Raw genomic sequence first — 13,596 nt, forward strand, 5'->3', positions numbered from 1 at the left:
GATTACTGATATGTTTGGACTAAAATTAAAGTATGCAGTAGCTACAATCCCGCTTTTTGTTCTGATGAACATTGTAAGGGGACTCTCTGTCCGCATATTTGAATGAAAGAACTGAACTATTATATCAAGACTTTGTGAAAGTAATAAAGATATTGACTCTTGCCTTTATTTTTCATTAAGGAAGGAGGAGGAGGAGGAGGAGGAAGGGCATCAATGATTTTACCCACACCCCATCCAATTCCTCTGTGTCCTCTTTAATAACTCAAAAGTCTGGAAATGGCAAAGCCACCTCTAAGTAATTCATAGGTTTGTCATAAGTCGACAGGTGACCTGAAGATGAATACATGTACACGCATCTCATTGCTGAACTGGGAAGAAGAGAGGAAGACCAGCCAACCTAAGTTAGCAATAAAAGGCTAGGTTGCATTTATACTTATCAACCTACCACTGGTTTGAGCTACAGTGCAAGAGCTAGTATCTCTGGAAGCCCTTGCAGACATTTTTTTTTCAAAGAGAAGCATTCGAAAAGTCCTAGAATCAGCTCTTCAACAGTGACAGCATATATTGCTGTTTCACCTGATAATATCTCAATTTATCTTCCCATCCTACAGAAGGCATTTTGCCTCTTTGTGGTGAACTGGTAGTCAATGGCCTCCATCCTATTGCATCATTCCAACTAGAATGAGTCCCTGGTGGCACAATGGGTTAAGCCTTTGTGCTGACAGGACTGCTGACTGAAAGGTCAGAGGTTTGAATCTGGGGTGAGCTCCCATGTGTCAGCTCCAGCTTCCCATGTGGGGACATGAGAGAAGCCTCCCACAAGATGGTAACACATCTGGGCGCCCCCTGGGCAATGTTCTTGCAGATGACCAGTTCTCTCACACCAGAAGCAATTTGCAGTTTCTCAAGTCACTCCTGACATAGAAAAAAAAATCCCCACTAGAAGAGACATATAGAATCAATTCCTGAATGGTAAATCTGGTAACTCCCATCGATTCAGTGGGTCTGCTCAAACTGTGGACAAACAACAGTACTGAGATCAATGTCCCTGAGCTGAACTTGAGGCTTTCATTTACAGTGTGAGTTGCAGGTGTATAGTCTATATATAATTATACAGTCAGTACTCCTTGTTTGTGTATAGGTTTCCATGACCCAATGGGCATTCACACTCTGATCTCCAGAATCACAGCCCAGTGCTTACGCTACTACATTTCTCTCCTTCCCTCCCTCCCTCCCTCCCTCCCTCCCTCCATCCATCCATCTATCTATGTATCCTATAGTGTCTGCAAATGAAAAGTAGTCCAAAAATACTTCTAACATGCAAGTAAATAAATACCCTTTGCACAAATTCATGGAACAGGAAAACCACCTGATGTACATCACTGTCAATCTAGGACCTGTCACACACACACTGTATCCACACGCAACCTTTTTTTGCATCTTCCTCAGTCCTGCCAAACTGAAGACAGATTCTTAGCACAGACACCTAAAGAGCATGAAATAAAAATCCCAAAATGAGACATGGCGAAAAAGATTATGCCGATGAGCTGTCAGTCTGAGTATTAGCTCAGACAGAGAAATTAATTTAAGGAGAGGAACACAGCTGGACACAGGTGGAAGGAAGAGATGGTGAAGTCCTTCATCCTGGGGAAAGCAGGAGGAAGGAAGATCAGGAGGAAGGAATGCAATTAATCATAGGGTTAATAACAAGAGCGGGGGAGAGGTGGGGTAGAATAGGACAGAATTCAACACTGCCTACAATGGAGAGATGGCTAATGCAAATAACAGATTTAGCCAAAATGGACAATTGTCTATTTTGATGTTGGAAAGGTCAGTAGAGACATTGCTCAAAGACTAGTAGCCTCTTCTACACTTTTTACTAAAACAAAGAAAGCAAAAAACTTGATTATTAGAAAAAATAGGGTGTTGAAAGAAAATGATTGTGTGGATAATTTGGTGAGAGGCATGAATGCATATATAACCAATGAAAGGAGGATGGGAAGTCACTTGTTTTTCTGGGGGTGTTTTCCCTCTCTTTATTTCTACACTCTACTCATGAACTTTTATTTCATTTCAGTTTCTTCTTTTTCTTTGTTTCTCATCTTTGTAAATTTTAATGAATTTTTAAACTTCAGTATTTAAAAAAAGGACTGAAAGGAATGGGAAGAGGGAAGGAGATGGAAAAGGACAGCTATCTGACTTATTCATTACGACAAAAGGATAACATCGAGCATAGATGGATGGATCTGTTAGCAGCTCAAAATCATTTTATCACAGAAATTTGGAGAAAGCTGTCCAACAATATGCAAGTAGTTTGGGAAAACTGGCCATCATCATCATCATCATCATCTGTTTGAATTTGGGAGCAAAAACTGGCAAGAGGGGAGGTGAAGGGGGTCAAAAGAAGATATTAATGTTATTGACTCACTTGAGGTGGGGAAAGACATAGAAGGGGGGAAGATTAAGTGATGAATGGGTCAGCACAAATGGAGGGATGCATAGGTGGAGGAATGGATGGAAGGGAGGGGGATGGAAGGAAGGGTTGAGGGATGAATGGATTATTTATTAGCACAAATGGATGGCAGGAAGGGTGGATTAATGTACAGGGGAGAAAGGAAAGAAGAAAAGGAGAGAGGGAAGATTGAAGGATAGGAGGAAAGACAGGAAGGAGGTTTGGAGGGTGAGTGGATTAGCACAAATGGATGGAGAAAGGAAAGAAAGAAAGAAAGAAAGAAAGAAAGCAGAGAGAGAAGGAGTTGAGGAGAAACTAGATTAACACAAATGGATGGATAGATGGAGAAAGGAAATAAGGAAGGAGATCAGAGAGAGAAGAAGCTGAGGGGAAACAAGATTAGCACAAATTGATGGATAAATGGATGGAAGGGAGAGACAGACGTAGAATAGAAAGTGAGGGAGGCAGGGAAAGAGGGAGCAGAGAGAAAACTAGATTAGCACAAATGGATGGATGGAAGGAACAGAGGGAGGGGGAATAGTTGAAGGATTAATGGATGTATGGGAGAGTGAAAGGAAAGGTGGGAAGGAGGGTTGAAGAATGAATGGATTAACAGAAAGGAATGGATGGATTGATGGATGGAAGGAAAGAAGGGAAAAAAGGAAGAATGGCTAGAGGATTAATGGATTAGCAGAAACAGAGGGAGAGAAGAGTGGAAGAAAGATGGGAAGAAGGGTTGAAGGGTGAATGGATTAGCAAAAAGGGATGGGTAGAAAGAAGGAAAAACAAAGGGTAAAAGATGAATTGATTGTTATTATGTTTATTTATAGCAAAAAGGGAAGGAGGAAGGGAGGTAGAAAATAAGGGAAGAAGGACTGAGGATGAACGGATTAGCAAAAAATGACAGATAAATCGATAAAAAGGATGGAAGAGTGGAAAGAAAGGAAAGAAGGGTTGAAAGGTGAATGGATTAGTAGAAAGGGAGGGAGGTAAAAAAATAAGGGGAAAAAGATTGAAGATGAATAGATTAGTAGAAAGGGGTGGATAGAAAGAAGGAAGAGAGAGATGTAGAATAGAAGGGAAAGAGGGAAGATGATGGATGGATTAGCAGAAAGGGATGGATAGAAGGAAGGGAGAGAGATCCATCCATTTGTGCTAATCTAGTTTCCCCTCAACTTCTTTTCTCTGTATAAAAGGAAGGAAGGAAGAGATGTAGAAAAGAGGGGAAGGAGCGCAGAGAATGGATGTGTTGTTGAAGACTTTCATAGCCAGAATCACTGGGTTTTTCAGGCTATATGGCCATGTTCCTGACATTTCTCCCACATCTATGGCAGACATCCTCAGAGGTTGTGAGATTTGTTTGAAACTAGGAAAATTGGGTTTATATATCTGTGAAATGTTTAGGGTGGGAGAAAGAACTCTTGTCTGCTTGAGGCAGGTGTGAATGTTGCAACAGCTCACCTTGATTAACATTGAATAGCCTTGCAGCTCCAAAGCTTGGCCACTTCCTGCTTAAGGAATCCATCCACCTTTGAGGGTGGATGGATTAGCAGAAAGGGATGGAAAGAAGGGAGAGATATAGAAAACAAGAGAAGAAGGTCAGAATATGGATGGATTAGCAGAAAAGGATGGATAGAAGGAAGGAAGGAAGGAAGGAAGGAAGGAAGGAAGGAAGGAAGGGAGATCTATCCATTTGTGTTCATATAGTTTCCCCTCAACTTCTCTTTCTGTATAAAAGGAAGGAAGAGAGAGATGTAGAAATGAAGGGAAGGAGGGCAGGGGATGGATGGATGAATTAGCAGAAAGGGATGGCTAGAAGGAAGGAAGAGAGATCCATCAATTGGTGCTAATCTAATTTCCAATCAACTTCTCTCTGTTCAGAAAAGAAGGGAAGGAGGGCAGGGGATGAATGGGTTAGCAGAAAGGGATGGACAGAAGGAAGGAAGAGAGACATGTAGAGAAGAAGGGATGGAGGGCAGAGGATGAATGGATTAGCAGAAAGGGATGGATAGAAAGGATGAGAGAGATGTAGAAAAAGAAGGGAAGGAGGGCAGAAGATGGATTGATTGGCAGAAGGCGATGGTTAGAAGGAAGGGAGATCCATCCATTTGTGCTAATCTAGTTTCCCCTCAAATCTCTCAGTGTAGAAAAGAAGGGATGGAGGGCAGAAGATGGATTGATTGGCAGAAGGGGGTGGCTAGGAGGAAGAAAAAGAGATCCATCCATTTGTGGTCATCTAATTTCCCCTCAACTTCTCTTGGTGTAGAAAAGAAGGGAAGGAGGGCAGAGGATGGATTGATTGGCAGAAGGGGATGGCTAGAAGGGAGATACATCCATTTGTACTCATCTAATTTTCTCTGTGTAGAAAAGAAGGGAAGGGGGACAGAGGATGGATTGATTGGCAGAAGGCAATGGCTAGAAGAAAGAAAAAGAGATCCATCCATTTGTGGTCATCTAATTTCCCCTCAACTTCTCTCTGTGTTGAAAAGAAGGGAAGGAGGGCAGAGAATTGATTGACTGGCAGAAGGCGATGGCTAGAAGGGAGATCCATCCATTTGTGCTCATCTAATTTCCCCTCAACTTCTCTCTGTGTAGAAAAGAAGGGAAGGATGGCAGAGGATGGATTGATTGGCAGAAGGCAATAGCTAGATGGGAGGAAGGGAGATCCATCCATTTGTGCTCATCTAATTTCCCCCCAACTTCTCTCTGTGTAGAAAAGAAGGGAAGGAGGGCAGAGGATGGACTGATTGGAGGAAGGCAATGGCTAGATGGAAGGAAGAGAGATCCATCCATTTGTGCTCATCTAATTTCCCCTCAACTTCTCTCTGTGTAGAAAAGATGGGAAGAAGGGCAGGGGATAGATGGATGAGCAGAAAGGGATGGGTAAATAGATTGAGGGAGAGAAGAGAGGAACGAGAGGCGGAAAGAAGGGTTGAAGGGCGAATGGATCAGCAGAAAGGGACGGATGGAAAAGGAGGGCTTGAGGGATGGACAGGGGGGGCGCCCACTCTTTCCCTTCCTCCTCCTCCTCCTCCTCCTCCTCCCCCCCCCTCCTCCTGCGCAGGGCTCACCAGTCTGTCCCGGGCTCGTCGACCACGAGCAGGACCTTGCTCTTCCCGGAGGCGCTGCCCCCGACCCCGACCTGCTCGCTGAAGGTGGCGGCAGCGGCGGCGGTGGTCTGCTTGACGGCGTTGGAGAGCGAGGAGAAGAAGCCCCCTCCTCCTCCTCCTCCGCCTGATGTGGGTCCGGGGCTGGGGGCGGTAGGGGCCACGGGGGCGGCGGCGGCGGGGGGCCTGTCGGCGGGGGAGAGGCTTCCGGGCGGCGGGGAGGTGGCGCTGGGCGGTGGGGGCGGCGGGGGCTGCGGGCGCTGCAGGTCCGTCATGTACCCGTTGGGCAGGTTGGCCATGAAGTTGCTGTCGGAGAGCCGGCGGCGCAGGTAGTTCATTTTGGCGGGAAAGAGGAGGAGGAGGAGGAGGAAGAGGAAGAGGAGAAGCCCCTGCCTTCTTCTTGCTCAGGGAACGTCTGCCTGAGAGGAATGCCCTCTCGTCGAAAGGACAGAGAAAAAGCCTCTCTCTTTAGCTCTCTCTCTCTCTCTTTCTGCCTCCCTTTCTCTTCCTTAAGGAAAACACTATTTAGGAAAGCTCTGCCCAGAAGGAAAAGCCAACCCGAGGCGGCTCCTCCCGAGTCCTGGCGCCTTCTGCGCTCGTCGGCAGCCAGCCCTGCCCTGATAATCCCTCCCCGCCGGTTGGGCTCGCCCGCGTCCTTTCCCTCGCCCCCCTCTGCGGCTAAAGTGGTAGCGCCCCTTCCCACACTCAATGCATTCAGGGCGCGGCCACGAGCGGAGAGGAATAGGGGAGCGGCTCAGCCGCGGTCTTCTCAGCTCCCCCCTCCTTTTCGAATGGTACGGCCCGGTACCCAACAGCAGGGATGCAGCAGGGACAGCGAAGGAAGGAGGAAGGATGCTGATGCTGATGCTGATGCCGCTCCTGATGCTGGACTCGAATGCTGGCGTTGCCACGGCCTAGGATGCTGGTGTTGACGTCATGGCGCCGCTGTCATTGATCTCATCAAGTTCTAATGGCGCTTCCATGGGAAATATGGGCTGAAAGGCACAGCAGCTTGTGTCATTTGAGCCCCAAAGGAGAAGCAATTCCCGAAAGGACAAAGGCAGGGACTGCACCCAGAAGGATCACACGCACCCAAGGAGCCAAGAAATAGAATAACACAAGAATAGAACAGAATAACTTTATTGTCGTTGTACAAGTGTTGAATGAAAAGTAATGCCTCCACCCCAAAAGTGTCACCCCAAAGGAGATTAATCAGAGAATGCGAGCTTTTTATGGTGATTGTGTTGATGTGAGTACGGTGCGTCATTGGGCGACCAAGTTTAAAGATGTTAAGGTGACACCTTCTGCTGTCAATGACTGCATGTTGCTTAAGTCGCATGCTAAGGCTTCCCACCAAAATGGAACTGTAGAAGAGAACTGTAGAGGATAGTGTACTGAACAAGCCAGTACCTGCGGCATACCAGTACTGCCATCCGTTGAGGAGTTACGAAGGTGGAGGCATTACTTTTCATTCAACCCTTGTACATTGTTCAATGAAATTAGAATCCTAGAGTTGGAAGAGACCTCTTGGACCATCTAGTCCAACCCCATTCTGCCAAGAAGCAGGAAAATCGCCTTCAAAGCACCACCGACAGATGGCCACCCAGCCTCCATTTAAAAGTCTCCAAAGAAAGAGCCTCCACCACACTCCGGGGCAGAGAGTTCCACTGCTGAACAGCTCTCACAGTCAGGAAATTCTTCCTTATGTTCAGGTGGAATCTCCTTTTCTGTCGTTTGAAGCCATTGTTCCACGTCCTAGTCTCCAAGGCAGCAGAAAACAAGCTTGCTCCCTCCTCCCAGTATACACCACAAAAACAACACACATCCCTCCACATTCAACCACCACCACACAGCCCACAATGCCACATCAATGCGAAGCCATGGAGTCAATATAGTTATGACTCTAGGTTAAAACTATCTCTCGGTCTGTTTATGCTTGTCTTTGTCACCCTGTACCATCTGCCAGACGGTAATAACAATAAAAAAAGAATATGCCAGGTGAGATGGCTCCCCAAGAATGCTCTGAGCCAGGCATCCTCAAACTGCGGCCCTCCAGCTTGTTCAATTGTCAGGAATTCTGGGAGTTGGAGGCTCAAACAGCTGGAGGGCCACAGTTTGAGGGTGCCTGCTCTGAGTTTTTTTAAGGCTGCTGACCTACACATAAAACTCTTCCAAAGAGAGGAGAGGGCAAACAATGATTCTCTGTGCAGAAGTGGTGACCCTTTGGAGAGCCTTCCTATCTGCTTCTATGTAGTTATCAAGCCACATGCAGATGCAGTAGGTTAGGATACAAAATGTGTGATAATTATGAGACAAGAAGGTCTGTGTGGATAATGACATTTTACCTAGAGAATGATAAACGCAGCAGGAAGAAATGTATCATCATCATGATGATAATAATAAAAAAAACTATTTATGTACCACCCTATCTACCCAAAGGGACTCAGGGCGGTTTACAACACATAAGACAAACATTCTATTGGCAGCCAGAAACAATAGAGACAATTACATCAAGATACATTCAACAATATGATGTGCAGCAGGCCCTTGGTATCAGCTGTGGTTTGGTTCCAGGGCCATTGTCATGTGGAATTGCTAGCCTCCATGAATCCCCATGGGGAGCAAGGCGGGGTATAAATAATAATAACAACAACAACAACAATAATAATAATAAATATCTGGGCATATTAGAGTTGGACAATATCAAGCATGGGCATGTGAAAAATGTGGTCAGCAAAGAATATAGCCAAAGAGTCAGAAAGGTTTTGAAGAGCAAATTAAATGGTGGAAATACAATCAAGGCTATCAACACCTGGGCCATACCTGTCATTAGATATACTGATAGATTTGTGAACTGGACACAAGCAGAGCTGGCTGATCTGGACAGAAAATCAGAAAACTGATGACAATCCACTACTCATTACACCCGCTTAGTAATGTCGACAGACTTTACCTGCCCAGAAAATCAGGAGGCAGAGGGCTTCTGCAAGTGAAACAAATGGCAGAAGATGAGAAACATGCAATGGTAGATTATGTGAAAGGCAGTCAAGAACCAACATTGAGGGAAGTCAATAGTAGTAAACTGCTTAAAGTGCAAAAGACAAAGAGGGAATACCGTAAAAACACAATGGCCATGTTCCAGAAGCATTCTCTCCTGACATTTCACCCTCATCTATGGCAGGCCTCCTCAGAGGTTAAGGGGTCTGTTGGAAACTAGGCAAGTGAGGTTTATACATCTGTGGAATATCAATAAACTGTATCTAAGTACTGCCTGTGAACACGGGACACTGTGTTTATTTAACCAATAGTGCAGAATTTAATTTAAGGCAGATGTCTTAAATTGTCATTTTTATGGCATAAATCTTCAAATTCATCTATCCCAACTCATTAGAACAGTAAATTAAGACATCTATCTTCACCTCTGCACCTTGGATTCAATAAGCACAACCTCTCATGCTTGTAAATATATCAATTCATCTATTCTTTTATACTGATTTTTAAATAAAGCTTGGCTTTACTCACTTTCTTTTGATAGTCACATTACATAAGCAGTGACACAAAGAGAAGTCCTACAACATTTGGCATTTATACTCTGTTTTAAGAAAAAGCTGTAAGAAGGTAAATTAGTAACTACTGTATGATGCACGAAGAGATAGGCTCTGATTTAGTTTTTGTCTCCCATTTATTTCACAATAGCAACGATTAAAAGACATTAGTGATTACTTTCTAAAAGGTAGTACTCATTGTGAGAGTCCCATTGTTACAATCAACTTATTGTCCAAACAACATAAGCAATTATGTTGACTCGTGTGTCTGTATGTGTTCAAGCATACATGTTGTGTATGTCTTTTGTAAAAATAATTATCTGTTCAAGATAATGCCCCCTAAAAATAAAGAGGACTGTGGGAAGGGATAGCTTACAACATTATATTAATTCACCTCAAAGGGATGCTGTGAAGATAATAATGAAAGGAAGACTTGTTCTTCTTGGAGAACAAAATACGATGTAAATAGATCATTGGTTTGTTGATACAGGCACAGTCCTCATTGCTGAAGAGAGTGGCATCTTTGTCCATGGTACTGGACAAACCAGATGTCTCTAGCTAGTTCATAGAATTGTAGTATTTATTTGTCGTGTCAGAGCAACCAGTCCATTATATTACATTTCTAACAGAACAAAGCAAACAAACAGACAAATACAAAACTTGTGAGTTTGGTAGTTGGTTAAATGTCCTTTGACCAGTATCTGGCCACTTCGAGTGCTTCCGGTGTTGCTACAAGGAGGTCCTCCATTGTGCATGTAGCAGGGCTCAGGTTGCATTGCAGCAGGTGGTCAGTGGTTTGCTCTTCTCCACACTTGCATGTCGTGGATTCCACTTTGTAGCCCCATTTCTGAAGGTTGGCTCTGCATCTCGTGGTGCCAGAGCGCAGTCTGTTCAGCGCCTTCCAAGTCGCCCAGTCTTCTGTGTGCCCAGGAGGGAGTCTCTCATTTGGTATCAGCCATTGGTTGAGGTGCTGGGTTTGAGCCTGCCACTTTTGGACTCTCACTTGCTGAAGTGTTCCAGCGAGTGTCTCTGTAGATCTTAGAGAGCTATTTCTAGATTTAAGTCGTTGACGTGCTGGCTGATAGAATTGTAGTTGGAAGCAGCCACAAGGACCATCCAGGCCAACCCTTGCAGGAAAACATAATCAAAACACTACCAACAGATGGCCATCCAGCCTCTAGAGAAGGAGACACCACCACAATGAGGCAGTACTCAACCCATTAACTGGAAAAAGGTACATTTTAACCTGTTGTGATCTTGTGGTTTGAGTGCTTGGACTGGGAGATCAAGATCTGAATTGCTGCAATGGAAACCTGCTGGGAAAGCTAGGGCAAGTTAAACCCCCCTGGACTGTGAGGAAAGCACAGGGAAACTCTCCATGAAGAAATTCTGACCAGAAAACCCTGTGCTAAGTTCTCCTTAGAGTCACTACAAATTAGAAATTGTTTGAAGACGCACAACAATAACCAAGACATGTGTTCTAGTACATTCATTCCTCCTGTCGCATATTACTTCTGCAACTCTGTGATTTCTAAATCTTTACATCTGTGATAAGAAAGAAAAGGGGAAGATTCAATATTTTTCCCCAGCTTGGAAATTGTTAGAAGATTTTTATTTTTTTTTTACCTACTGGAAAAAGACCAGGATTCATATCTAAATGTTATGAGGCTGTTCAAAATACATATTTCCCCTGCCCTGAAAAATATTGTATAATAAAAGTGATCATTTTGATATACACTAAAGATTAAGATAAGATCATGTGCGCATATGTATCCTGTCAGGATGACTCATCTTTCAGTTTCAACATTTGCTGAAATTCACTTAAGCTCAGAGGTGTCAGATATATACTAAGCCGCTAGGTGCTGAATATTCTGTGAAAAAATAATCCAGGGCAAGAATTATATCTTATTCTTTCCGAACCCTCCCCCAATAAATGAATCAGCAGGCTGTTCACCAAGGTTGAGCAATTTGCTTCCCTCTGTTTTATCTCATGCAGCCCATGGCCTTATTTCAACAGTCTCCTTCTAGGGATCAATTCAGAATACTAGCGAGAGCAGCATGTCCCTTTCAGCCAACCACTAAGAAGACAAGGGGAGGGGTGGCAGAAAAGGAGAAGGGGAGGTTGAAGAAAGAGAATGAAAGGATATAAAAGAGAGAGAGAGAAAAGAAAGAGAAAGAGAAAGAGAGAAGCAGAGGATGATGGCAGAAACACAGGAAGTTATAAGAAGTCGTGGATTTGAAATGTGCTGTTGAGTTCTGTGCATATCCCTGACTGCTGAAAAGATAAATAAATGGATCCTTGATCAAAACAAACCTAACTCTCCCTAGAAGTTAATAGAATTAAACTGAGACTGTTGTGCTTTGGATATGTCATGTTGTTGTTGTTGTTGTTGTTGTTGTTGTTGTTGTTGTTGTGTACATCCACATCATTTCTGACTTATGGTGGCCCTAAAGCAGTGGTTCCTAACCTGTGGTTCATGGACCACCAGTGATCTGCAAGAATGAAAATATGGTCCCTGGCCTCACCATTATTACACCGTTGCCTGGAAACCATGCGGCAACGTGAGTGACTGGTCTCGTGACACCCTTTTCTAGTACCGAGGTAAAGGGGAATCAGGAGTGGAGAGGCTGGCTACCCACGAATGATTACTATGATCACATCAGCTCTAGATTATTAAATATGGTTTTCTGCGGATGAGCAGATGGTGACTACTGGGTGGCATATGTTCTGTATCAGAAACTAGAGCTAATGTGGTCTATCCAAAGCAATTTTCTGAATCAGCATGTCAAATAACCAAACTGAATCTAAAGTTGATCAGTCTAAAGGGTTGATTCGTAACCCTTTTGGTACTACTATTGGAGAGTGGTCCCTGGTCAAAGTGTTCCCTGGTCAAGTGGTCCCTGGTCAAAAAAAGGTTGTGAACCACTGCCCTAAGGCAACTCCGCCATGGGATCTTCTGAGGTTAAGAATATGTGACTTTTCCTGGGTCACCCAGTGGATTTTCATGGCTGAACAAGGATTCAAATCTTGTTCTCCAGAGTTATAGTCCAGCACGCAAACCACTACAGCACACTGGCTCCATTGGAAAACATGACTCACTATAAAAGACAGTGGTGCTCGGTAAGGTAGAAGGCAGCAGTAAAAAGACTGCATTACAGATGTTTAGACTCAATTAGGGAAGCTACAGCCTTGAGTCTGCTAACTGAGCCAGGCTATTGATGAAAGAGTGAGTTGTAGATTTCTCATTCATAGCTTTGTAAGTCAAGGTTGCTTTAGTAGCACTTAATAAAAACAAGAATCAGGGGCAGTGGGGGTTATGGTGAAAAGACACAGACTGAAAGGGATGTGATGTAGGCAGAGAGGAGGAAGAAACTCTTAGAAAGAGAAAACAAAAAGAGGTGGCAGAAACAGTCAATGGATCATTGAAAGAAGGTGATGGAGAGAGACTGGATAGAATGGAGAAAAGGTTGCAAAAAAAGGGAGCACAAAATGCAACGGAAGGGTGTGAAAGAGAGAAAGAGAAGAGTAGAAGGTGTGAAAAGAAGGTGGCAAGGAAAAGAGGAGAGAGGGGGTGGCAGAAAGAGGAAGAGAAAAACGGTGGCAGAAAATAAGAGAGATGTTGTGGCAGAAAGATAGAATGATTGAAAAGGGAGATCCGAGAAGGGGATGGCAGAAAGAGAGAAAAGAGAGACAGAAAAAGAGGGTGACAGAAAGAATGAAAAAGAAGCAACAGAAAAAAAAACCAGTTTGCAGAACCCTTTTTGCTCTGATCCTGACCACCACTCCAATGCATCCACAATTGAATATGGCCCTCTGCTGAACAAAAGACTCCCTGTCCCAGTTGTAGACCCAACTCTGACTATTACAGAAGTTGGGGTTCCATCCTTGAACCTAAGGCTGTATCACAGATTGTGCTATTCACAAACAGATCAGTGTTTCTCTCCTGGATTTGGTTCCAGAGAGGGATGGCAGCAGCAGCAGTGTTGGTATTGAGCACCTTCCTGTTTGCAAAGAAATAAACATTCCCCATCCTGTTTCTTGCAATGAGTATCCCATAAAATAGTACATGGGGAGCTTTTTTTTTCTCCCCCCCCCCCCCCCCCCCGGCCCAATCTTTTTTAAAACATCAATACCCCAGGTCATGAAATGTTTGAACTTGCTGCGGTTTTGCCTCTAAAAGAAAGTAGATGTTGACAGTAAATTTCACTGCATCGCCCACAGACCCCTGTGGGAATAGTCCGTTGTTCTCTCATTGTCTCCTCCTTCCTAGCTAAGTGCTGTAATTGCACGTCTCCATTCCAAACCTGCCAGGGCTTCTGTAGGTGTTAATAACACACTTGGCTGGTTGTGTGTCTGCTGGGCCTGGCTGTAATTTAAATTACATATCACTGTGCTGTTACAGTCTTACCAAATAATCCTGTTGCTTTGAGGAACGCTGTGAGTTGGGGAATCAGTATATTTACAGAGTCTGGGTCTTTGTGTGGATACTAT

General features: G+C 44.1%; 1 protein-coding gene across 2 annotated transcripts in view; it reads right to left on the reverse strand.

Annotated features, from left to right (window-relative positions):
• The window catches only part of SYN1 (synapsin I), a 169,488-nt gene extending 163,053 nt beyond the window's left edge, over window positions 1-6,435 (reverse strand). For both annotated transcript variants that reach the window (XM_060762795.2, XM_060762794.2), the window contains exon 1: window positions 5,524-6,435. In XM_060762795.2, the coding sequence (XP_060618778.2) occupies window positions 5,524-5,897 (374 nt within the window). In that variant the 5' untranslated portion in view covers window positions 5,898-6,435. The remainder of the gene's footprint in view (window positions 1-5,523) is intronic.
• Between the last annotated feature and the right edge of the window lie 7,161 nt (window positions 6,436-13,596).

This window comes from Anolis sagrei, chromosome 2 (genome assembly GCF_037176765.1).
Source record: "Anolis sagrei isolate rAnoSag1 chromosome 2, rAnoSag1.mat, whole genome shotgun sequence".
Lineage (NCBI taxonomy): Eukaryota > Metazoa > Chordata > Lepidosauria > Squamata > Dactyloidae > Anolis > Anolis sagrei.